Source organism: Ailuropoda melanoleuca, chromosome 6 (assembly GCF_002007445.2).
Source record: "Ailuropoda melanoleuca isolate Jingjing chromosome 6, ASM200744v2, whole genome shotgun sequence".
NCBI lineage: Eukaryota > Metazoa > Chordata > Mammalia > Carnivora > Ursidae > Ailuropoda > Ailuropoda melanoleuca.
In genome coordinates this window covers 70487011-70510519 of record NC_048223.1, presented here as the reverse complement: position 1 = coordinate 70510519, position 23509 = coordinate 70487011, and the positions used below count along the sequence as shown (strand labels likewise).

Genomic DNA, 23509 nt, shown 5'->3' with positions numbered 1-23509 from the left:
ATGTTGCAGGCATTTTAAATTTTTAAATTTCTCCACAACCACTCTTTGAGGTTCATATTACTATCCCCACTTCATAAATATAGGAAAAAAAAACCCACAATGGTAAGTACCCACTATCACATAGTGTGAAGTAACAGACCTGAGACTGACCAGGATGTGCCTGCTTCAATTACCTGCTTGTCCTCCTGCTCTTCCCCTGCACAACATAGCTACCCTTCCTACAGACCAGGCTTTCAATAGAATTACTTGACCAAAATCAGTCCACTTAATCCTGGCAAAAGTGCTAGATTTATGTGATATGAGGACAGATATGAAAATTTGACCTTAAAATCTCATTCAGAATGGCAAGAAACTTCATTTTGAAATTGAGCTATATGGAAGTTATTACAGCTGGTGTCCACATCCATTTGCTTGTAGTTGTATAGCCATGAGTGTGGCATTAGGTTAGTGAAATTACAATGTTAAGAACTACTATTACTAAAATTCCTTAAAATTATATAAAATGAGGGGGCACCTGGCTGGCTCAGTTGGTAGAGCTCGTGACTCTTAATCTCAGGGTGTTGTGAATTCAAGCCCCATGTTGGTCATGGAAACTAAATCTTTCTTAAAAAAATAATAATTTTGAGGCACCTGGGTGGCTCAGTCTTAAGTGTCTGCCTTCGGCTCAGGGCGTGATCCCAGGGTCCTGGGATCAAGCCCCGCATTGGGCTTCCTGCTTCTTCCTCTCCCCCTCCCCCTGCTTGTGTTCCCTCTCACTGGCTGTCTCTATCTCTGTTGAATAAATAAATAAAATCTTCAAAAAAATTAAAAAATAATAATAATTTAAAATTATACAGAATGGGGTAATGGAGAACAGGAATTCCATTTCCAGAGTATAGTTTCCAAAAATATGCAGAACTCCTTTGGTTCTATTTGCTTCTATTTTTGTAAGAGGCACCAAGAAGTAAACAAAAGGGCCCTGGCTTTAGAGTCATCATTGCTGGTGTGAATCTTGGCTACTTTTATTAGAATGACTAGATGACTTTTAGTAATTTTATTTCTCTGAGATTGTTATTCCTTATATATCAATTTAGATAATTCATACCTTAAGTATTGTAATTGTAAGGAATGTATGTAAAGGATCTGGTACAGTGATAGAAACATAATAGGTGCCTAACACATGGTCAGCTTTATTCAAGTATAGCGTTTATAAAATGCAATGATGTCTAATTATAAGGGACTCACGTATTGTGCAGTGGATTAAGTGTGAGCCCTTTAAGTCAAGGTGAATCAGAGTAGGTTAAAAAATATATGTTTTAATTTGTAGGGAAGGAATAGAGTAGCAGGTATGAGGAATGGTAAATAAAAAGGGCAGGCAGGCAGGAAGGAAAGAAGGAAGGAAGAGAGAAGGAGGGGTGGGAGATTATCTTGAGGTAGGGAGAGCCCTCTATCAGGAGTGATAGTGTGCAGTGAACTGGAGAACATGACTAACACAATCTGTACTAGATAAAAAGAATAAATATTTATTTTTGTGACCTTGTGTTAATAAAGGAATCTCTAGGATACCAAAGACAGAAAAATAAAGGAAAAAGAAGGCAAACTTTACTCCTGAGGACACAAAAACATAAGCCAAACCAGACCAGCAAGGCACAAGATCAAGTCTGAAAAATTGTTAGAAGTCATCAATTTGGAGTGCTAATCATCACAATTTCTATAAGAAAGCGTTTATATATAAACAGATATTCACTAATCACTAGGAAAAAAATGACTGCACTTCCCCCACCCTATCTCCCCAACAGAAAAATGGGTGTAGGAACTGAAGAGGATAGCCACAAAAAAGACGCGCCGTTTACAATGAACATGTATGGAGTTGCTCCCTCTCATCAGATATTACAAAAATGCAAATCAAAAGTGATGAAATTCTATCTTTTAACGTATTTACAAAAATAGAAGTTTGTTGATATCCATCGTCAGAAAAGTTTTTTGGAAAATGAACACAATAATACACAGTTTGAGGGAATATTAATTAGGGTAAACTTTCTGAAAAGTAATTGAAAATTATGCATAGAAGGTCCTTATAAAAGTGCTGCTTCTTTGTGTTCTGGAATTTTTCCTCCAGACACATTTGCAGAGATACAAAAAAGTATCCGCCACTGCCTACTTAATATACATATATATATGCATATAGACATACAAACATGGATATCTATCTATCTATCATCTATCTATCATCTATCTATCTATCTATCTATCTATCATCTATCATCTATCTATCTAATCTATCAATCTGGAAAATACCTGATAACCATTGAAAACTTGTAAGTAGGTGATACTGAATCTATACAATGAAATGAAAGATTTAAAATTATGATGAAGCTATATTGTACAGATACCAAAATACTTTATACTGAATTTGAAAAAATAAGAAATAACAGAATAGAATGTATGATATGATCCATTTTTATAGTATAATTTGTAGAAATAGTCACATATATATGTAATATTCAGGGATAACCATTGAAATATCACTTTCAAATCTTTGGTGTATAAAACAGTATTCTATAAATACACAAGTACTATGTATGAAAGTACACAGAAAAAAAAAAGGCCACCATGCCATTTACAGTTTATGCATAATTTTATATACTCACATGGTCCAAATAAATTTTAGGGGAAAAAAAAGCTACCTACAATTTTACTATCTAGAGAAAACCATGGTTATAAATGCATTCCACCAACCAATAAGCACTTGGAATCTGTCAAAGTACTAGAACTACAGTTAGTGACTAATTTTTCAGTCTTGTCCTAATTGATAGTGTAGAACTTTGCCACTGCAAGCCTTTTGCTAAATTATTAAGAATGATCGAAAGCAAAATACAGGTTGAAATACAGACTAACACACTAGATACTGTTACTGGTGGGAGAGTCAGCATTGTATGAATGGTCTTGGTTCTTGGATTCCCCAGGAAAGATTTACTTGAGGATCTGCGCTTGAATAAAAACAGCATTCAAGATGAGAAAGGGAACAAGTCTAGAGGTGGCAACTACACCGGGATTCGGGGTGTCTTGTCTTTTTATGTTTGCGTAGTCTATGGGTCATAGCTAGGGTGGTCTCTGACCGAGTTGTTGACAATTGTCTAAGGGACTCCTCCTGCCATTGGAAGGAGGAGTTTTGGGTCCTACAAGGTTCTTGCTGGAACTGTCATGGCCACCTTCCCCCGCGGGGGTCAGGGGGAGGCTGGTGGTGGAGACGTCAAAGCTACAATGTAAATATCTTATAATGAAGCCGTAGGTTACCGTGGAGCAGAGGTTGAAGAGGAGAGGGCATGTTCTGCACCTGTGGCTCTTGGTCTGTCAGCCCCAGGGTGTTGGAAGCCACAAGCCCCAAAAGTTAGGATGTTGTGCCCTCAGCCTTCTAATGTGTCATTTATTTATCACCACCTTTGCTTCCAGCTCATGTCTAACTAACTGCCTCCTCTAGCAATATTACTGGCTCCATAATCTGGATAGCAAATTGGGATCAGTCTGAGACTGTCCACTGACGTTTGCACAAAACATTAGTCCCGTTGTACTGTTGACATTTTAGATCGGACAGGTCCTTGTTGTGGGGAGCTGTCTGTGTCCTGTAGGATGTTTTGCAGCATCTCTGGTTTCTACTCAGTTGAGGCCAGTAGCACCTTCACCCCAGTTGTGACAACCAAAAACATCTCAAGAGATTGCCAAACAATGAGGTAGGGCTGAGAGGGTAGGAGTGAGGGGAAACCAATCACAGTACCAGCCATTCTTTTTTGGGAAAGTTTGTCCTTTGCCATTTTGGGTCCTTCCGAATTATTTTTATGTTAAAGTACTCTTCTTTAAAAAAAATAAATAGTGATAGTGGCTGGTATGTTTTTTCGTGTTAAAGTTTTTCTCCTCACCCTTTTGTTTTTGTTTTGAATGTGTGCGGTGTGTGTGTTTGTGTGTTTTATGACCTTATTTAGTAAAATAGAATAATTTGCAACGTATGTTCATCCCTCACTTTTTTTTTTAATTTTGTAGGCCTGTGCAATCCCCTCCTTAAGTACCTTTGGCAAAAAACATTCTATCTCATCTTTTACTTTGAAAATGTTTCTAATTACTATAGATTTTCTTCGTGAGCCATTTGTATTGAGGCTGCAATAGGCATGGTATACATCTTTCTGAAAGGTTCCTCCAAACACCCTTGAGGTTTTACCTTGGAAAGCTTCTCTCATTGAGGCCGTAATTTTATGATCTGTTTGTGCTCATCTATAATATAAGCACGGCTTTGTCTATATCCTCAGTGCTAAGTTGGGCTTACATGTCAGATGCCGCCTCTTGAGAAGAGTCTCATTTCTGGTTCATGAGTGGAATTTTACGCAGAAAAACCTTCTATTCTGCTAAGTGCCTTTCTAATCCAGATGTTTGCCTCTCCAAATTCACATTCAGAAGACAAGAAGAATTATGTTTTGTTTATTTAATTTCGGTATGTGTTCTGCCCATATGGATTTAATTTATACGCACTTAGTGGATTGTTAGTGCTGCTGATGTGGGCTAGGTGTTACCGGTAACCCTGTGTTTTCATGGGTGCAGCAGCAAAGGAATGTTTTACACGTTTTGAATCTCAGGCAGTAATTGTACCAGATTTTAACATAAATACCCATGTAAAATAATTTCTTTGGAACTGCATAAAAGGAATTAAATTGCCTGCATTGCATATGGAGGGAAGAGTCCTTTAATTGAGATCTGACAAGGAAATTTAGCAGGAGATTTCAGAATATATCAAGTCTTGTGATATTTGTTTGGAGAATTATGAATACTATAGGCAGTGTGATGATGAGCTTAAATATATAAAAATGAGCTGCCTGTGTTTAGCACTTAAACTTGAATTCTTTGAGAACTGTTTGAATCATCAGAATAACATACCAACGTTGTGACTCTCTGGGAGCACTCTTCCATGTTTTCTCATTTTTTTTCTTTATCATAAAATTTTTAAAAATTAAACAAGAAAATGCAGACAATAAAGTCATGCCATATAAGGAGACAAATTATTCAAAATACCACACTATTAACTCATCACCCCAATAAGCTATAACCTATTCCAGGTGTAGTTGAACTGCACTTTGAAAATTACTATGATCCAAATGACAGGATGATAACTAGTTAAATTATACCAAAATACACCAATTCTCAGTATGGTACACTGAAAACTCATGATGAGCCTAAATGACTCCTTCGAAGTAGGCCAGCAAGTAAATGAGAGAAATCCATCTCAGTGCTTCTCCATCAGGTAACATTTCCTCTTCCTACCACTTTATCCATATGTCCCTTTCTCATTTATTTTCCTCAATGATTTATTTCTCCCTAACAGTCATTTTATTAATAATAGTGAATAAAAATACAATGTCAAACTTTGGAAGTGAATATCTCATTTCATTCTTGTTTGGTAAATCTTTTTAAACGCGCGCATGTGTGTGTGTGTCTGTGTGTCTGTGTGTGTCTGTGTGTGTTCTGGTGAAACATCATAAGGCTCAATCTTGGAAAGAGGAACTAGTTTGAAAGATTCTTTTGTTAAGTTCTTCAGTGTTGATTTTTCCCATGTTGTCTCACTTTGTAAATTCACAAGGAAGGCTCTATCATTTTCCATTGGAAGAATTCTTGATGATTCTTACCTTGTGAGGAATATCCAGAAAGTCCTAGCCCCTGAGGACCAATTCCTAATTACTGCCCCAGTAGTCTGTCCTCTAAGATCCCAAGGAAACTTAGTTGGATTGTTGTACATCATCTTAAGCAAGTAAATACCATGTAAGTAGAAAGATGGAGGATAGATACATAACACTGAAACTTGTCTTTGAAATTTGCATCTTACAAATTGTCTGAAACATTTTATTTTTATTTATTTATTTTTCTTTTTCAAGTTTTTATTTACATTCCAGTGAGTTAACATACAGGGTCCTGTCTCTGGGAAAAACAGTTCAGAATTCACTTGGAGATTTATTAAATTAATCTTTAGCTTAAGGAGGCTTAGAGAAAATAGAAATATGCACTGTGTATATAAATAAAACGTATTCAACTCATCAAGATGAGTTGGAATTCTTATTTTAAGAATTATCTTTTTTCTCAATTCCAAAAATTCTATTGAGAAAAATGTTTACTTAGGAAACATCTACTATAGGCATTACCCTTACAGCCAATTACATTTCTTTACTTTCTAAGTATGCCTGCATTTTTATAGGCAATTTAGAATTTTAGAAAATGTTTACCAGTTTCTGGTAAATTTCAAGACATTGCAGACTGCAGGAGGATCTAAAACTAATGCCATTGTAATAGAAGATCGTGGGAATAGTCTACAGTTGTGCAGTGTTTTATGTAACATTTGGACCAGGCATGCTTTTGGAACCTGTAAGGCGACATTTGGAAAGTACATTTAATCTCTTCTAAAGACTCACTACCATTCCTGATGTCAATCAGTTGGAGAAGTGGGTACTCAGGGAGCTGGAATAGAAAAATCTTTTCTCTCTGGGACTTGGTTACCCATGGTTATATTTGGACACAACATGTCTAATTGAGTGCCTGGTTGCTCAGTAATAGATCCTAAAATGATTTCCACGGTATAGATGGTAAACAATAATTAGGATGCAATAATGAGACAGATTTTAGATGCCTCTTTACCAAGAACATATTACTCTGCATCTAACCGCCATTTTTCATCTGTAACATTTTATCTAATGTGATATATATATATAGGTATAAAATATCTATATCTATATCTATATCTATATCTATATCTATATCTATATCTATCTATATATATAAAATCCAGTCTCATGTTAGCTGGCTATGGTTAGTTAAGAGAAATTATAGAAAAGCTACAATTATAGTACAGTGAATTTTCCATATAGTTTTCACCAAGCTTCTCTTAATGTTGACATCTTGCATAACTAAGATCTATTTATCAAAACTAAGAAATGAACATTGGTATTATACTATTAACTGAACTATGGACTTCATCAATTTTTCCACTGATGTTCTCTTTTATTATAGGATTAAAGCCAGGATCCAACATTCTACTTAGTTGTCACATTTCTTAGTCTCCTGTAAACTATGACAATTCCTTATCCTTCCTTGTCTTTCATAACCTTGGTACTTTTGAAGAGTATCAGGTATTTTATAGAATGCCCCTTGATTTACATTTGTCTGGTGTTTTTTTCTCAGTATTATTTTAAGGTTATGCATTTTCAGAGGGGATACCATAGAATTCATGTGTCCTCAGTCCATCAAATAAGGAGGTGCGAGATATCAGTAGGTAACATTTCTGGTGATGTTGGCCTTTGTCATTTGGTTAAAGTGTTGGCTGCTTACTGGCTTTTTAACCATTGTAAAGTTACTATTATTTGTTCTTTGTAATTAATAAATATCTTGGGGAAAATGTTTTAAGACTATTCAAATCTTATGTCTTCTCAAATAATTATCTACTACTTTTCATATTTATTGCTGAATCTTGCCACAGGTAGTACGTTGGTGTTTGCCTGACAGTGATGTTCTATTTTCTTTATTTCTTCTGCATTTATTAAGTAGAACTAAAGGAAGAGATATTTCTTCTTTCACGTTATTTATTTATTCAGTTATTTATTTCTATCATTATGGGCTCATGGATATTTATTGTAGTCCATAGATTTTAATCCTGTTTTGTTGACCGAATTGCCTCACCTTATGTATTGGCTCTGATTTCTTTTTAACATGTCCTCACTGTTTTGATTTGTTTTGGTTTTGGTTTTGGTTTTAGTTTTAGTTTTGTTTTTTTGAGAAATTGGTTACTTTGTGACATCATAAGATGATATAAGCTCAACTAAATTGTCAGCTCTTTTAGCTGAACTCACTTTACCAACGTCCAATGGAATCTGCCCAAGGGAAGCAAGATTTGCATAGCATTTCTTCCAGCGAGTATCTTTTCTTTCCCTAGACTGGTTATGTTGTGACTTCTGAACAAGATGACCTTAACATTTCTCCTATTTTGAGTAAACTTTAAGTAGGTTTCTTCCTGATTACAGACAACTGAATTCCCTTTTCTTAGACCATTTACTTCAGCAAACTTGGTTGTAAGTTCTTTCTGTGCCCCTTTGACATGCAGGTATTCTCTCAGCCTCTTGCCAGGTTTACAACCCAAGAATATTCTCAAGGACATGGGAGCCACCCCTTTGAAGTGGAATAATCAAGAAAGACTGCCTCTATCCACCAGCTTCTATTAATAAGCACAATTAGCACACTCAGATGGCTTAATCACATTAACCAACCTCCCCCTTAATGTTGCCCAATACTTTTCTAACACACCTCAGTACTTAAAAAATCTCTCACCTTTTGTTTCAGCAGAGTTGAGTTCAATATCTCTCTCCTAGAGATTTTCCTTACATGCTTTACTTCTCCAGTGCAATTTTTTATTGACACTTCTGATAGGTTAAAAAAAATTCATGAACTTTTAGATTTTGTGACTTGCTGTTGTCGTCAATGTGGGAGCAATGCTTTCTCTAATTTTCTACATCATCAGATGAAAACCAGATAAATTATAATTTTGAACTTTTTTCATTCCCACTTTGTAAAGTTCCCGTGTTACCCCTAAACACTTTCACAAATTTTTCCATACATGCCAATTATGTATGTGGATGATTTGTAAAGAGTTTAAAATTGTTGAGTTACTACAACAGAGTGATAAGGGAATAGTCAAAGAAGGTTAGTCTCAATTGAAAGCAATAGATCAGGGAGGGCAAAAATGCAGAGCCGATACGTCTATGGGAATATAAGCCCTCAGAAATTTATAGAGCTCTTGCAGCAAGGAATTTAATATTCTCAAGAAGGCATGATAAGGAGTTTGACTCAATTTTATTTAAATTTCAAAATATGAAAACTTAAGTTAACTGTGGGTCTTAGATCACAAATGAGCAGAAACACAGACAATTCCCTGGTAATATAGTCACAAAAAATAATATTTGGGATTTTGTGAAATAATATTTATGGAAACATATATATATGTATGTATATGTGTATATATATATTTACTTTTTAAAATATCTAGCAAGTGATAGGGTATATATTATACAAAATTATAACTCTTTACTTTTCTTTAGGGATTTTGTAATCTGTATTCAACTAACAATAATCTAATGAGAATAGTTTTTTCAATCTTCTTTGCCATGTATATGTGATGACAGTTATTATGAGCATATTGGTGTAGATTACCAGTCATAGTACCATATTAAATCATAAGAATGTAGGTATATATACAAACATAATATAAGACAAGCAAATATCATGAATATTTGAAATTCTATACCACATTCCTCAGATTGTTCTTTTATCAAGAAAAATTGTTGTTGGAAAGATAGAGTGAAATGTTCAAATCCACATAAACTATTTTAAGGGAAATCTATTGTTTATATTGTTATACATAAAATACACATATAAATTTTATTAAATTATATTTATTACAAAATTAAAATTAGGAAGAAACTAAACAAAGAAACAATAGAGATGCAGAATTATTTTTCAAATTATGCCCATTTTAGTGGTAGACTATTCTTATACCTTGTCAAGATTTTGTCTTTAACAAAATATTTTAATTAGTTATAAATGAACACTAAATGTCACACCATCGAGGATATATGAAAATCGTACTTAGTAAGACAGTTGGCTTCCTAGAACTCTTATAGAACAACTTATTTCAGACCAAAATACACATTTTTGAACTTAAAAATAATTATTGGAATTGTTTTTCAAATTGTATCCTATGCATGCTAAGTTCCCAATCAAAATGTACTAAATAAAACTGGGAGATGGTGCAGTGCCATATAACTCTACAATGCAGTAGAAGATCAGTAAATGCTGCATCATGATGTTGGAGGTGATTCATTGTCTATATTATGACCAAACACTATTGTACTATGCTGTAATACAGTGACAGGATGAAAGTGTTGCAATGTGAGCAGGGAAGCTTATTCATAAACTGAAAGGCCCCCATTTAGCTGCACTTTCTGTCTCCTCCTTGATAGATTTTCTTTCCCTTCCTTGGGGTCAGACTAGCCCATCTTTTGTCTACTTCCGGTTTACTGTAAAAAAAGGCGTGGAATTCAGGTAGCTAGACTTATATTGTGTGTAAAGTAAAAAGGACTAGGCACGGAGTCACATCCTAAGGGTACTCTTGTGAATAAAATGAATGGGCTTCCAGCGCTTGTTTCTCACAGCCTTTACAATATTTACTTATTGAATCTTTTCTTTGTTTTACGTAGCTATGTAGTTTTGAAACTTGAGGATTTCTGTATTGCTATTCTTGGCAGCACCTTAAGACAAAAGTATTTTGCAAACCTTGAATGATAATCTAAAGAAAACACAATGCAACTGAATTTAGATTCATTTAAGTCCTTGTAACATTTAAGTTAAAAAAAAAACAAATATACAGGACTATTTAAATCAGAATACTCCTATAAGCTTCTTAAAGTATGTTCTTTCCTTTGAGTTTGTCTGTTTTGGAAGACAACTTATAATAACCCACCTGCTTTGGTGAGACAGAAACCAGAGGGAAGATTTTAAAGGCTTGGTGTTAAACCTATAAACCTATGCATATATATATATATATATATATATATATATATATATATATATATATATATGCAGCTATCAAAATGATTAGGTTATTCATGTCAGATTTTTTTTGAAGATATTTATTTATTATTTATTTATTTGAGAGAGAGACAGAAATAGCGAGAGAGAGCACAGGAGTGGGGAGGAGAGGGAGAAGCAGGCTCCCCATTGAGCAGGGAGCTGGGTGCAGGGCTCTATCCCAGGACCCCAGGATCATGACCTGAGCTGAAGGCAGAGGCTTCACTGACTGAACCACCCAGGTGCCCCTCATGTCAGGTTTTTGATATCTCTTCCACCAACACGACTTTTTTGAGGCTTCATGCAGATCACCACCTTTAAGTTAACAGCTTTTCTTTTCAGAGAAAGGCTTATGCTGCAGCCACATTTATCTATATTTCAATTATAACCATGCACGTGAAGATCTTGAATGAAGTTGTTTCCTATGGCCTTCAGCCACACTTATCTATTTGAGGATTACCATTGTTTTGGTTTTTACTGGTAAAATTTGCCTGAACTACTTTATCTCTTAGTCCCAAAGAACCCAGCATTGAACCTTCAGGTATATATATCCAAGGAGAAGCAGAAGTGTCACTGGTCAGGGATGTGGCTGATAGAATGGCATTTTGGGATAAGAGAGTAGACTATATGGCCTCTAAAATCTCTAATGCCACCACAAAACTGGAACATAGAAAATATTATTTTCTCATTGTTTTTTATTTTGAAAAACTTAAGCATACAGAAAAACTTAAACGTACTAGTGCAACATACACTCATATTCCCATGACTTAGATATAGCAATTCTTTTTTAAAAAAAGATTTATTTATTTGAGAGAGAGAGAGTGGGGTAGGGGCAGAGGGAGAGAATCTTCAAGCTGACTCCCTGCTGTGTGCAGAGCCAAAGGTGGGGTTTGGCGTGGGGATCGATCCTACAACCCATGAGATCATGACCTGAGCTGAAACCAAGAGTCAGATGCTTAACCGACAGAGACACTCAGTCACCCACTAGACTTAGCAGTTTTAACATATTGCCAGAGCCATATTTGCTTTTTTTTTTCTGAACTACTTCAAAGTATTTTGCAACATCTGAAAAAAATTAACAATCACTTCCTAATATTGTCTAATACCCAGTTTATATTCAAATTTCTCCAGTTGACTCCCAAAACAGCATTTATGTTTTCTTAGAACAAGGACACACATTGGGTTCACAAATAAATATTACTATTTTTTTTCAACTTAGAATTAACCCTAGTGCTAAAAACTGCCTTTCAAATGAAACCATAAATAACGAGATACAATGGGAAAAAAAATAAAGAAAATGTTGTGAGGGTTTCATGTATAGGAGACAGATATGTGTTCCCTATAGGCCTGATTTCCACGGTTGTTAAAGATGGATTAATAATATCTACCTTAACTAGTATTATTGTAACTAGGATAACTTTTCACAAGTGTTTAGCAAAGTGACTGGCACAGGGGAAGCATAAATAAATGTTAATCGACCCTATTCTTATTATCTTTAGAACATAATCTATTAAGTCTGATAATGTAATAGTTAACTGTTTTGACCCAGCCCCTGAAGCCTGTAAAGTTTTATAATAAAATGAGATAGTTTTACACCTAAGGGAGCTGTTAGTGTAACATATGAGATTTCAAGAGTGTTATTTTTCGACAGATGAGGAAACTGAGAGCTTTTTAGAGCTAATATATTTGTAAATTTGATTTAAAGGACTATGCAGAAAAATGTAAAAATGTGTATCAGTCCTTCAGGCAAAGTCCAGTTCCAGTCCCTAAAAATCATTTTAAAATATGATGGAAAACTTTTCTTAATGAATTCTCAGGAATATGTTTGAAATCACAATTTAGTATGCTGAAAATATCAATGCATAAACTTTTTTCATGAATTTGTTCTCCAAATTTTAATGAATTTGAATTTCTGCCAGCAGCAGTTCACATTCTCTAAACTCCAGCAAAATGTTATACTATTTATATTCCTTATATATTAAAACACACCCATTTCCCAAATGCCTTTGGGCTTATTAAAACATACACACACACACACACACACACACACACACGTGCGTGCGCATGTAAATGCTGCTATTAAATTTGATAAACTCTGAAGGTACAAATGACAACACATGGATTTAAAGACCAAATCTGCCACTAACCAACTGGATGATATTTTTCATGTCATTTCTCTTTCCTGGGACTCAGTTTCCTTATCTGCAAAATAAGCAATTTGGATTCTGGGACTTCTGAGTATAAGAGAATTATAATGACTTTATATTTCTATATGGTTTGTTGCTTATGGCATGTATTTACTCAATATAATTTACTTGGTTCCTGCCTAAGCTCTGTGAGGTAGCTAGGTGCATATTTTTAATGTTCCTTCCCCACAATATTATGGAAGTTTTGGAGGCCAAGTGAAGACATTTATATACAACAATCGTAAGTACCATTTACTAAACCCCTAATATATTCCAGGCATCATTACTTACAGAGGTAATTCTAATCATCAGAAAACCCATAATAAGTTTACCATCATGTTAACATGTGATAAAATTGGGCTTGAGGATGGTAAACTTACTTGCTACAAAACTAGTACTTGGCAGAGTGGGCGCTTGGACGGAGGCCCGTGTGACAACTTTTTTTGCATTTTTACTATTAGAACACCTTTTTCTTTTCTTTTTGTCTTTTTAAAAAGATAATGAAAGTCATGGTAAGTGTTTAAGAAATAACGTAAGCACATTAATATTTTATTTTATTTATTTATTTTTTAATTTTTTTTGCATTAATATTTTAAATAGTGGTAATGAGCATAATGAAATAAAAAGCAAATGAAAAAAAGGTAAGATTGATTGTGCTTATTAATACAGTCATAGAGAAATAATGAGGACCCAAGTTTCAGAGTGGACAGGAAAAAATGTAGAGGAGAAATTAATTTCTACCTTGGAGAGACAGAAGCTTGAAAAGTATGTAAATGTAGACGACAAAGAAAATGTAAGCTCAATGCTACAAAATCTTAATCCCATAAGCCAATTCTTATATTTCTATTAACAACTATAAATATTTATCATATGTATGTTTTACTTTCAGGAAACTTACATTCTAGGGGAAGGAGACCAATAAAACACAAATAAACATATATGTAGATAGGTATATGAGGGAGAGAGAGATCACTATTATTTTGAAAGGTGATTCTGCTTTCAAATACCTTTCTTCTAGTAAGATAAGATATATACATATTCACAAATAATTAGACTATAAGAGAGAATAATATGAATATCTTGAAGGGAGAACTGATAACATGTTCTGAAATTTTTAAAAGAATAATTATGTACAGCTGGAGAAAAAAGAGTATGGACTATATAAATTTGGCTTGAAAATAGAATTAAGTTTGGACCAACAAAGATGGGGAGAGGAAAGATTAGCAAAATCATTAATGGGTAATATCTCAATATATTTACCTGCAACAGCAAATAGTTTAGTTTAGCTTGAAGGCACAGTGTATGAGAGGAAGTAAGATAAAATGACATTGAAAAGTGGCTAGGGGCAAAGGTTATGGTGATCCCCGAGACCCAGTAATTTTACTCCTAGATATATACTCAAAAAAAAAAAAAGTACCAATATGTCCACCCAAAGAAAAATACAAGAATATTCACTATTCATAACAGCCAAAATGGAATACTTCCCAAAAGATCATTAATAGAAACACATAAATAGATGGTGTACATTTGCACAGTGGAATTCTGTGTGTCCAGAGCAAGGAGAATAAGCATACTATAACTGCATGCAACACAATAGATGTATTTCAAATATATAAATATCGTACATGAAAAGCCAGATATAAGAGTACATATACCATCATTTCATTTTTATAAGGTTCAAAAACAGGAAAATCTATAGTTTTTGAAATCAAGAAAGTGATGGTTCTTGGGAGATAGTGACTAGAATAGGTCTTAAGGAGGCTTCAGGAGTGCTGACAAACCTTTGGTTTCTTGATTTGGGTGATAAGTACAAGGATGCATTCAGTTTGTGAAAATAGTTTCAGATGTACATTTATGACTTGGGCATTTTTCTATATGAATTTTCTTCTTTAGTTAAAGAAATTAAAGGATGGTATTTGAGCAATTAATATTCTTGATTCAGTAAGGAGACGGAGAAGCTCTTGTCTTTAGCTGAAGAATTACACAATTCTATTAAAATCAGAAAGATTGGACCAAGTGGTAATAAGACAAAAGGATTGAAAATGAAAGAGAAAATTGACCTGAACTTGTATAACAGTGCTGGGAAAAGAGACAAGGAGACGGATGTGATAAAAGTACTGGAGATGAAATGGACCAACTTTCCATCTGCCTAACAGAATGAGATAGATAAAGAAAGGGAAACATTTTTTTAAAAGAGATTCAAGACTGAGTGGCAGGGAGTACTACTGAAAAACACAAAAATCAAGAGGATAAAGGATTTAGCAAATGTTAGCAAATTACCGTCAAATCTGGCGCATCAACTATTTTTGTACAACACACGAGCTAGGAATGGTTTTTACATTTTTAAGTGGTTGAGAAAAATCAGAAGAGTTGTAATTAGAATAATATTTAAGACACATGAAAATTATATGAAGTTGAAGTTGCAATGTCCATATGAAATTTTTTGGAATACAGCCACACTCATTTGTTTACATGGTGTCTATGGCCGCTCCTGCATTGCATAGCCCCAGAATTGAGTATCATCCTAGAGTGCTGTGGTGTGGCCTGCAAAGCATAAATTATTTCCCATCTTGCCCTTTACAGAAAAATTCTTCTAACCCCTGCTTTAGAACTAAAATTGTAAATTATATATATGTCATATCATATATAAGGGTGTGTGCATAGATATAGATATAGAGAGATAGAGATACTTGAAAATGCCTAATACTGTAATAGATGCATACAACGTTTGTTGAAAAAGGAAGATAACATTAGAAATAACATTCTGAGGATCACTGTATAGAGTGAAGAACTGAGTCTGTTATTGTAATTTAACAGCTGGCATTTTAAAAAAACTAAAGAAAATAAAAAGTGCTTCATACACATTTGTTCATTTGCTCTCTAAGACAATCTGTGAGGTGCATATCATTGTGTCTAGTTCACAGATGAGGAAACAGATTCTAGAAAAAAATGTGACTCTACTTTGGAGAATAGTTGCATTCAAAAGTAGAAGGTGACAGAAATACCATTGAGTAGAATGGGAATATTTTGGTATATTGTGGGCTCATGTTTGTTGGCGTAATAATAGGACAAAAACTCTAGAGCCAGAATTTCTAAGTTTCTGTACTGTCTCTACCACTTAGTAACAGTATAATCTTCAGTTCATAACCTAACCTTTGGCACACTCAGTTTCATAATATACTAAAATTAGGATAGTAGTATAGTTACCTCATATGGCTGGAATGAAGAGTGAAGTTAAATATACATAAGATGCCTGGAAGAGTGTCTGACATATCTGATGTTAGCTATTTTTGTCTTTAGCAAAAGATTCTAAAAATCAGTTGACACACAATATAATCTCATTTGGATGGCAGTGAGTCCAAAAGTCTTTGATAGCTGCTTATATCACAGTTCTACTCTGTAGATTTGAGCAGGAGCAGAGACATATCGCCAGCCAGCAGTAATATCAGTGATCCCACTTACCTGATTTGTGTTAAGCTTTGTTTCTTTGCTTATCTTGAACACAATTATCCAATGAGGAATTTTTGCTCAGAATTCCTAAATATGAAGTGTTCCCTTAAGTCTCATTTTGAAATGTTCATAGTGGTTCAAAATGATGAATAACATATAGTAGATCATTTACAGAAGCACTCAAAATCTTCAGGAAATGTGTCAGTCAGTCATTTAATGCTTTTTTGATGTTGTTCCTCCTGTGGGAGACTGAGAATTCACCAGAACTCTCCATTTCATAAACTATTGCCCAACTTTTGGCCCTTATCCTGTCAGAAGTAAACATCTGGTGATTATAATTCACCGTGTGAGTTGAGATGTTATTAAGGAAATTGAGTGCAACCGATGAGACTCCTGTGCGTGACAGGGTCAGCCTCAGTGCTATCCAATAATCCACTCTGGTCCCTGCATGGCAGGTGGGTAGCAGCTGCAATTACTGTCATTTTATGTCTGGAGAAACTTAGACAGGAGGGTTAAGGGACTTCCTTAAGGTCATATTGGAAATCAGTGGCATTCCAAGGAACAGAACTTAGAATACACTTAACCAGATCACCTCTTGAATAGTTTTAACTTTAATGGGTTAGTAGCTTATAATTTACTTAATGTGCTTGCATACTATTGATTTCAGACATAAGTGAGCTGTGTCTTCATTTATGTGCCTTGCTATAGGCCAGCTGCAGAAAAAGTTGCTTTCCTTTTAGTAGGCCACATTGCCTGAGAAAGGAAACTACAAACCATTCAGATTCTAAAGAAGAGGCACCTGTGTAGCTCATCAGTTAAAAGCCCATTCTCATAGCTTAATTTAATTCTTCAAATAAAATAATGCAAAAAGTGACAATTTTAAGTGCTAGCCATGGGAATATATTTTATAATTTTGTTACTAAATAGGAAATAGCTATCATTTACTGAACATTCACTATGTGTCAAACATTATGCTAAGGAATTTAGAGGAAGCTTCGATTTGGAAAGCTTCATTGTTTATTTTCATAACTACATTAGAACTGAAGCATGGATATCCAATGCTGAGATTTCACAGACACCAAGTTATTTTAGACCTTGAGTTAGTCTTATAAAAAACATATAATAAATGACAGACACTTGATATTGGTTCTTTAATATTCATTATTTTTTGTTGGATTTTCCATTGACCATTCTTATAATTCTTCCATTCATATATTTAAGCTTTTTTGCTCTTGTACACTATTGATTCAATAAAGTGTATTTCAGCTATTTTGAGCCTAGTGTCCAGAATATTTCAAAGCTTTTTGAGGTGATTTTCCTTATTTCCCCATATGTAAATGTAAAAGGGGCTAGCATTTGGAAATATATAGGCATTATGTGTATCACATATTCTGTGTGACTAATCTAATAAGTAAAATTTACTTAAATGATTTATCATTTTCACTACTCCCTCTGAGGCCCATGTACTCATTCTATTAGAATGTATATGGATTTTTTTTTTTTTGAGAATATGATTGCACAGGATGCTGCCTGAAGTTTTAAGGCCTTGATACTACCTAATCACTTTTACTTCGAGATTCTTCATTTGACAAAAAGTTATAGGTCCCAGGTGCTAATGCTTTGAATACAGTGGTTTAAATGTTTCTACCCTTCCCACATTTCAAATTGCAAGTGGAAAATGCAAGTTGCATACTGTTCAAAATTTGACATATCCAAAGAATAATACTAAGCCAATACAACAAGTTGACTGTGCGTGGGAGAAGAGCACCTCAAAACTCAGGATTCTAATTAGTCAGGGCTGCCTTAATAAACCCTGCCCATAACATTTTTACTCTTCTCTCAAAATAGTTTGTATGCACATACGTACTTGAATGTGTTTAATGTACAAAATGCCCATATATATCCTAATGATTTTAAACATGTCCTTATCTAATATATATGATTTGTAAATGTATACTATTATTGTTTACCAATATATATTCAGTGTTTGTGTAAGGATCTGTCTGAATGTATATACATACATGGATAAATAGAAATTATAATGTCAACAGACATTTCCAGATACTTTTGTTATACTCCTACTTTTGAAGCATATTATTGGTACAATTAAATTAGGTATATTCTTTTCTAATATATGAGATGCATTATATTATGCCCGAATTAATTTAAAATTGTATTGCATTAGAAATTTGAAAAGTCTCACATTTATATTAAGGAGCAGAATTAAATATGTCCAGATACTAAATTATACATTGTTATTCTCAAATTTAACATTGTAGTTCTAGAGCAAACATTTATAATTTAATAGATTTTTTATAGGGAAAATTAAGCCTAGAAAGTTTTGATTATATGACTTAAAAAAACTATGACATGTCTCTGTTTTTAAATGAGCAAGTTTAGGAATATCCTGTAATGACCACTTCTTCCTAAAATGCTTTTTGACATAGTGTAATGATTATAAATCTACTTATCACATGTTTTAGGCTAAGATGACTCAGTTGCCTGAGGCAGAAAAGGAAAAGATCGCTGAACAAGTTGCTGATTTCAAGAAAGTAAAGAGTAAACTGGATGCTGAGATTGAGATATGGGATGATACCAGCAATGATATCATTGTTCTGGCCAAGAAGATGTGTATGATTATGATGGAGATGACAGACTTCACAAGGTAATTATGTGGAAAATGATGCATACACTTATAATGGGTAGAAACATTTGTCACAGTAGTGAAACCTAAGTCTCTCTAAGTGGCAGTTGCTAAAAACCAAATGGTGGGAGAAACGCAAATAATATAAAATTAGAAAGTTGTAGGTGTGTAGTTCTAGAGGTTTTGGTAAATAAATATGGCAAAGTTTCTCATAAATGGCCAGAAAATGATTTTAGAAATCTCCTTTATATCCTCTCACCTTAGGAATCTTTTCTGTGTTTCATATTAGCCTATTATTTTACAAAGAAATTGGTAAATCAAATTATGATTTTGGTTGGAGCTATCTGAATACTTGATTTCCATAGTTGCATAATTTTAGTTGTAATGATTTATGTGTCATCAAGATTAGTTTTATCTTTTGCTACTGAGATATCCACCAAATATATTTTAAATCACGGTGACTTAATGATATACAGGAAAGAATCATACATTATGTGTAAATTCTGAAAGCAATACAATGTTTATTATGGCTTCAAAATATTATTTTATAGAGCTAGCCAAAGAGCAGTGAAATAATATAGTTATTGCACTACCAGTTACTACAATATACAAAACTACAATAATTAAGGTAATTCAGTGTTGGTGTAATTTTAAAAGCCACAGAGCAGAAGAATATTCTGAAGCAGACCTGGTAGACTTAGCAAAACATGCATTTATATCCCCATACATTATACACAAATATAAACTTTAGATGGAGTAATAAATGTAAGTTTAAAATCGTAACAAATGAAAAAAGGTACACAAAGTTTTTACTTATATTAAGATTGAGAAAGGCTTTCTAAGCATTGGAGAAAAAGGAAGAACTTATAAAAAGGATAATTAAATTGAACTATATTAAAAAATTCTGTAGATCAATAGAATGTCCTAAACAATATCAAAATATAAATGGATAATTGGGTAAACATTTGTAACAAAAAATGACAAAAACATGATGTCATTTATATATAAAGATTACTTAAAGACATTATAAAGAATAAAAAACCAAATATTCTAGAATGGACGAAAGGCATGAGCAGATAATTTGCCAATTTCTCCCCCAAAAAAATATGACCCATAAATCTGTGAATAATATTCAACCTAAAATAATTTAAAATAAAGTAACTTAAATTTATAAAATTGGACAAACTTTTAAGCTACGTTTGTTATAGGGAGGATATCATGATGACTCTTCATTGCAGCATTATTCACAATAGCCAAGATATGGAAACAATGTTGGTGTCTCTCAAAAGAAGAATGATATATATCATATATATATATATGATATATACAATATTTTCTTTATATATATGGAATATATATGATGGAATATTTTATATATATGGAATTTTTTTATGTGGAATCTTAAAAAGAAATAAGAATCTTAGAGTAGAATGGTGGGGACTGAGGGGTAGAGGAAATGGGGAGATGTTGGTCAAACAGCACACACTTTCAGTTATAAGATAAATAAGCTTTGAGGATCTAATATACAGTACAGTGACTGTTGTTAATAATACTGTATTGTATACTTGAAATTAGCTGAGAGTAAATCTTAAGCATTCTCACACACACAAAAAAAGGCAACTATGTAAACTGATGGATGTATTACTTAACTTGATTGTGGTAATCATTTCACGATGTAAACATATATCAAATCCCTACCCTGTACACTTTAAATATATTGCAGTTGTATTTTTCAATTATGCCTCAATAAAGCTGGGGGGGAGAAGAGGATAATCAAAACAGTTCAGCGATGAGACCCTTATGTCCAAAAAGACAGAAACAGAAAAATAAAACTGTAATGCAACACACCAAATTGAAATAAATTTCAAAAATACCATATGATCCAGTAATTTCACTACTGAGTATTTACCCAAAGAAAATGAAAACACTAATTCAAAAAGATACATGTACCCCAATGTATATTGCAGTATTATTCACAATAGCCAGGATAGGAGGCAACTCAAGTGTCCATTCATAGATAAGAAGATGTGGCATATTTACACAATGGAAGATTGCACAGCTATAAAAAAAAATAAGATCTTGCCATTTTCAACAACATTGATGGACCTAGATGGTATTTATGCTAAGTAAAATAGATTGAGAAAGACAGATGCCATATGATTTTGCTCATATGTGGAATCTAAANTTGTCCATTCATAGATAAGAAGATGTGGCATATTTACACAATGGAAGATTGCACAGCTATAAAAAAAAATAAGATCTTGCCATTTTCAACAACATTGATGGACCTAGATGGTATTTATGCTAAGTAAAATAGATTGAGAAAGACAGATGCCATATGATTTTGCTCATATGTGGAATCTAAAAACCAAAACAAATAAATAAACAAAAAGCAAAATCAGACTTATAAATACAAAGAACAAACTGATGGTTCCCAGAAGGAAGGGAGTTGAGAGATGGGCAAAATGGGTGAAGGGGCGTGGGGGATACAGGCTTCCAGTTATGGAATGAGTAAGTCATGGGAATGAAAGGCACAGCACAGGAAATATAGTCAATGGTATTGTAATAGCTTTGTATGGTAGTGGATGGTAGCTACATGAGCATAGAGAAACGTGCAGAGAATTTGAGTTACTATGTTGTACATATGAAGTTAATTTTGTGTCAACTATATTCAAATAGTAAAAAGTTGGAGGTGTGTATTTTTAAAATCTGGACCTGAAATCAAAAACTAAGAGGAATGATAAAAGGGATGAGGAATATAAAAAGTTCATCAAAATTAAAGAATTAAAAAAATCAAAAATGACAAATTATAAAGTGTCCAAAGGAAAATAGATTCAAATAAAAATTCCATAAGGGGCATTGAAAACAAGCAGGAGATTAACTATGAGACAGTGATGAGATAAAAGTAAAGAAAGAGGAAAAGAGAAAAAAGACTGAAATGGAGAGGAGGCAAAGAAGCTCCAGTATACATATACTCAGACCCTTTGAAGAATGATTTAAGAAATAATAAAACAACTAGTATTTAAAGGTATAAATTGAAAATATTTTCATATGTAAGACTAAACTTGAATTTATGTATTGAAAGATGTTAACATATACCTAGGAATTTGATGCAGGCAACACTAAACATACACACATTTTCCTCATATATAAAAATATTAAAATACTATACATAATATAATAACACCCACTATATGTGTGTGTGCATATATATATATATAAAAGGAGAGAGAGAGCAAAGTGAAACCAGCTAAATTATAATGATTTATGAAAAGCAATTCTTACCTCCACAAAGGAGAGGCAGCCTGTACTTTTAACTTTGTATGACTTCATTTCTTGAGATTATCTCCATACCTCTAAGCAATATACTTTCTTCTCTAAGATATAATTTATTGGCTTTTTCTACAAATGAGAATGCAGATAACTTAGAGGACTTCATCTTCTTTTCTCCCCCTCCTTTCCTTAGTTTAATGAATTTATATATTTTCATTGATTTTATTTACAATCCTTGATAGTATTATTTTATTCATAACTGGTGGTTTTTTGTTATATGTGTTGGTTATATCTCAACTTCCAATTACATATGACAAAAAGATTCCCACGTTCCTCTTCTGCCTCTTACTGGTCCATTCTGTATCTCATTCATAGCCCAACTTCTCTCCACTACATCTTTTTTTACATTTTTAAGTTAGGTAATATTTAAATTCTTTTCAATAATTAAATCCCCAATGCTTATGTTATAGGTTGATTCTGAAAATAAAGATTAATAAATAATATTTTATTATGACACTGATACAATTAACCTAGATAGGAAACATGCATAAAAGAAACATTTCCTGTAAAAAGTTGAATTAGAGTTTAGGCATGGTTTAAAGTGTCCATAGATTTATATGGAAAGCAGCACATAATAGAAAGAAATCTAAATTAAGAGCTGTTTTAATTTAAATATTTAGTAAATATTTAGTGTGTATATATATATTTATAGGCAAAATGTAGAACTAGAAGTATAAACAATGAAGGACAAAGCCATGAGAAGCAAACTTCCAAGAAGTGGGCAGAGGAAATAGAATTCCATAAACACAGAACACTCAAGTGATCATAAGAACATTTGTAACATGAGAAGGATTCTGGGCCATACTAAGGGAGTTTCAGTGAGTGATCAATGAGTTGTTTTACTTGAAGAAATTTTAGTTAAGATGAAGATTGAAGGGGCACCTGGGTGACTCAGTCAGTTAAACATTTCCTTTCGGTTCAGGTTATGATATCAGGGTTCTGGGATCAGCCCCCCATTGGGTGGGGCTCCCTGCTCAGAGGAGAATCTGCTTCCCCCTCTGCCTCTCCCCCATCACGCGCTAGCACGCACTCTCACTCTCTCTCTCAAATAAATAAATTCTTTTAAAAAATGGAGATTAAAAAGATAGTATAATTTTGGCAGTTCTCAATTTGTGGGTACTTTTGTTTGAGTAACTTCACTAAACGGTGAAAGAGAAAAAGTCATTAAAAGAGGTGGGTGAGAAACTAGTGGATAAGAAAATAGAGGAGATACTCAACATAGTAACTTAAAGGAGGCACAGTTAAGACAAGATATTGAAATTTCTAAAGG

The 23509-nt window shown here is 33.6% G+C and overlaps 1 protein-coding gene across 3 annotated transcripts in view; it reads left to right on the top strand.

Annotated features, from left to right (window-relative positions):
* The window catches only part of CTNNA3 (catenin alpha 3), a 1722523-nt gene that overhangs the window by 1559948 nt on the left and 139066 nt on the right, over positions 1-23509 (top strand). For all 3 annotated transcript variants that reach the window (XM_034662590.1, XM_034662589.1, XM_034662591.1), the window contains one exon: positions 18746-18927. In XM_034662590.1, coding sequence (XP_034518481.1) covers positions 18746-18927 — 182 coding nt within the window. The remainder of the gene's footprint in view (positions 1-18745; positions 18928-23509) is intronic.